This window comes from Siniperca chuatsi, linkage group LG8 (genome assembly GCF_020085105.1).
Source record: "Siniperca chuatsi isolate FFG_IHB_CAS linkage group LG8, ASM2008510v1, whole genome shotgun sequence".
NCBI classification, from domain to species: Eukaryota; Metazoa; Chordata; class Actinopteri; order Centrarchiformes; family Sinipercidae; genus Siniperca; species Siniperca chuatsi.
Window position 1 is genome coordinate 5,720,806 of NC_058049.1, and position 3,858 is coordinate 5,724,663.

The window sequence follows — 3,858 nt, forward strand, 5'->3', positions numbered from 1 at the left end:
TTTACCAAGCAGAGCAGATTGTTTTGGGTGAATATTTTATGTATTTCCTTAATCTCACAGGACAAATCCCGGTGATATTATATTATTCTAAAAGTCATATAGGAAAGTAGTGTGACTTTATCTCATATAGCATTCCTATAGTTCTCCATAGTAATTTTTTGTGACCTTCCCGTGTAGTAACTGCCCTTTTAAATCACATTTCTTATGGTGTGGTCATAATATTCCTATAGGATCCCTCATATTTTTAATTTAAGATTTTATACAGTACTTGTATAACTTTATGCACAATCACACATCCAATCGCGCCGAAAGCTTCTTGAAATATCATATAACCTTTATTTACATAGATGCTGATTAAATAGAATGTTACAATAAAATTATCGCATAGGATGTTTGATATATATATACAGAACTCAGAGCGTGTAAAGGTTTGCAGTCGATACTAATAGTGATGGCTCCTGTGCGCTGCGAACAGGCCTGCATGCTTGCAGAAACACTTCTCGCTCAGAACAAAACAAATAATTTTACACTTAAGGAGGGATGGACTGACATCTCGACCCCGAGCTGTGCTTGTAAAAAAAGAAAACACAAAGGGTGAAGGGGGTTCATTTAAATATTTGGCAGATCCGATTCCTTTAACAGAAGAATGCGAATAATGACAAACAAAAATAATTGCACAACTTTCCACCACCCCTTAAAAACGAACGTGAAAAATCAGAAATGTTTACACAATTTTCAGTCTTACTGTACCATAACAGTTACGTCTGGAAACCAGATATTCCTCAAATATTGTGGTGAAACTTAAACGACAGACTTGGAAGGCTCTACAAGTCCGATTAATAAATTAAAATGGAGAAAAAAAAGAGGAAGAGGAGAAAAAAACTTTCCTGAAATGTTTTTTATGTATATATTCTCCTTTTTTTGTCAATATCCGTGCAAAAGTTTGGGAAGAAAATGCCCCCTTTTAATATTCTTTTTTGTTGTTGTTTATGAAAATCACAGGCCCCCTGACTGTCAATCGTCCACCTCGATTTCCTCGTCGTCCTCCGAGAATTCATCCGTGGTTTGGTCTCTGGACGAGGAGGGGGACTGTGGGAAGGCCCGGTGTCCTTGGGAGGTCGGGGAGATACTGGGCGATCTGGCCCCGGGGTCCCCACCCTGGGGCTCCTCAATGTTTTCCATGGTGACGAGCTTCTGCAGGGTCTGTGGGGTGATTTTCTTTAGCGACTCCACGTCCGCCTTCATCTCTTCCAGGTCCCGCTTGAGTTTGGCCCTGCGGTTCTGAAACCAGGTGATCACCTGCGCGTTGGAGAGCCCCAGCTGCTGCGCGATCTGGTCGCGATCGGCGGGAGAAAGGTACTTCTGGTACAAAAACCTCTTCTCCAGTTCGTAAATCTGGTGGTTAGTGAAGGCCGTCCGCGACTTTCTCCTCTTTTTCGACGTCTGCCTCTGTCCGAAAGCGTTTACATGCTCACGACCTTGGAGGAGTAGGAGAAGAAAACATACAAGACGCATGAAACAACTGCAAGGGTCACTCCCCCCCAAACTACAGCAGCAACAGAGGGTACTGGGGTACTGCTTAAACCAGTCAAGTCCTCGGTTTATATGCTTGGTTTTGTCTTTTTCCTTAAAGCAAAATATTATATTTATTTCACTTGATATCAATAGCGACGCCATGTCTGGATACCACTGAGCTGATCATTTGAAAGTGCTGTCAGCATTGTCACAAAAATACATTTGTACTGAAAATAAGTGAAATATGTCATGCCACTGGCGAATACCCCACCATATTTTGAGCCAAACAAGAATTTCACCAAATATTAGAATTGTTGGGTTCATTATTGTTGCCATGCAACAGAAATGTACATAGTCGGTGGGTCATTTAAATGTATCGGTCAGTCTGTCAATTTTTATCCAACATAACACTGCATGGAGTAGGCCATATTGGCTGATTTACTTTTTGACAGCAGGCAGAGTGTAGTATAGAAGCCAGTACATTAGCCAGTTTTAGCAGTTCATGGAGCATATAACATTTAAATGCGTACATGTGTCATTTTCCATTTCTTATCTTATTTTTTTGCGCATTCCTTTACAGCTATCTCAGCATTTCCACATTTAAAGTCAAAACAAACACAGCTAGCACTAATCTCAGTTGTGTGCCTGGTGATTATTGCGCTTGCTTCCCTTCAAAAACAGTTTTAAAGTTGTTAGATCACTCTGGAAATTAACATTTTACATCAAAAATACAGAACGTCTTTACCTTCTGCTGCCTGGATAACGCTGACTTCCAGACCCTTAAACGTTTTGCTGGCCAGCTCCTCCAGCGCGCACAGCGGCGAGGAGGGAGTGGTGATCCCGTTCCTCGCAGAGTTGGAGCCCGTCACTTTCTCCAGCACTCTCGGCGGACAGATACTGGCGACCGACTTCTTTACCGAGGGTTTGTTAAGAATATCCTCAATGCTGAACGGCGTTAAAGGCTTGTTGGAGTTGGCCGGCGGTGGCAGCTGGTCCAAGGGAGCCCGTCTCCTTTCGTCGCCGCTGGACTGCAACACAGAACCTGCCTTCATGTCTTTACTGGAGGTCATCGCAGTCCCGAAGAATCGCTGCTTCCAGAAAAGTTGATTATTTCATTCAAATGGCAGTTTTAAGCGTCCACAAGTGTTTCCTCTGGTGCTCGGCGTTCTCGTAGACCCCCTCTATATTTTGACACTCAAAGCCGAATGCCGCAACTTAGCTCGCCGGAGAGCTTTCCTCCAAAATAACCATGCTTCGGGCGTAGTTGTAAAGGTAGCCGGACTGTATTCCTCCTCAGAGAGTCGCAGTTCCTCTTCCAAGCTCCATGTAGATCTTCATGCAGTAACAGACTGGAGGGGGGTGAATCCCTGCAAGGGGAAAAAAGCTGTCTCAAGCAGCAAGAAAAAGAAAGCGACTGCTAACGAGTTATTGTTGATTGGGCGAAGTTCAATTAGAGAAACACTACACTACTTGCTGACCCGCTGCTGCGTCTTAAAGGGCCGGACCATAATAACTAATTGGACGTGGGGAATAGGAGGAGTCTGTTGCTGCCGAGGAGGAAGATGCCCTGAAATGTTTATGCATCTGTTTCCCTCTGCTGCTGTATTCTTCTAGAAAGGGAGAGTTGGTGGTCAGAGTGGTTAAAATACTGCCACCAGCATCTTTGCATTATGGAAAAGTTTGGAGGAACACCGAGCCAACAATGATCTCCAGCAGTGATATTAATTTAGTCATTTTCGTGCGTAATTACGCATAGAGCGTTGTGCGTAATGTGCGCATTAGGCACTGAGTTGCACGGGGATTTGGCTTAAAATAGCCACAATAAGCACATTTACGGACCTGATTTTGAAGTCTATTAAAATGATTTGCCTACCAGTAAACAGAAGCTCTTCAAGTTAACCCATTGTTCAACATTACAGGTGATGGATTTGTGATTTTTGTTGTTGTTGTTGTTGTTGTTCTTTATGACAGCAGATATGTAGTCTGTTTCTAATCTGGAACTAAACCATATTTAAAAAATGATGGCAGCAAAGTTCATATTTATTTTTTATATCTCTTTGATAAATACCTGGAGATGTTACAAAGGCTTCATCTCTGAGACTTAAGCCACAAATCCTTTTAAAAACAGAAAGAAAATAAAGAAGAAAGAAAAGACAATCTCTCAATTTCAGAGTTGAATTTCTTTATTCATTTTTGTTCATGCAGTTTGTTTATGTTCTATTATTTTTCCTTGGTAAATCACTCGTGCTTCAATATGACCCTGCAGGTAAAAATCAGAGTTACAGTGTAATGTAATGCGGTAGCGTGAAACAAGCGGATAATAAAGGTGACGCCGTGCTGTGG

The 3,858-nt window shown here is 42.2% G+C and overlaps 1 protein-coding gene across 1 annotated transcript; it reads right to left on the reverse strand.

Annotated features, from left to right (window-relative positions):
• Positions 1-313: 313 nt before the first annotated feature.
• lbx2 (ladybird homeobox 2) lies at positions 314-3,351 on the reverse strand. The gene is made up of 2 exons (XM_044205776.1): positions 2,261-3,351; positions 314-1,478 (listed from the first exon to the last, which is right to left on the reverse strand). Exons 1-2 carry the CDS (start codon positions 2,583-2,585, stop codon positions 1,015-1,017), a joined length of 789 nt encoding a protein of 262 aa, XP_044061711.1. The 5' UTR covers positions 2,586-3,351; the 3' UTR covers positions 314-1,014.
• Positions 3,352-3,858: the final 507 nt, after the last annotated feature.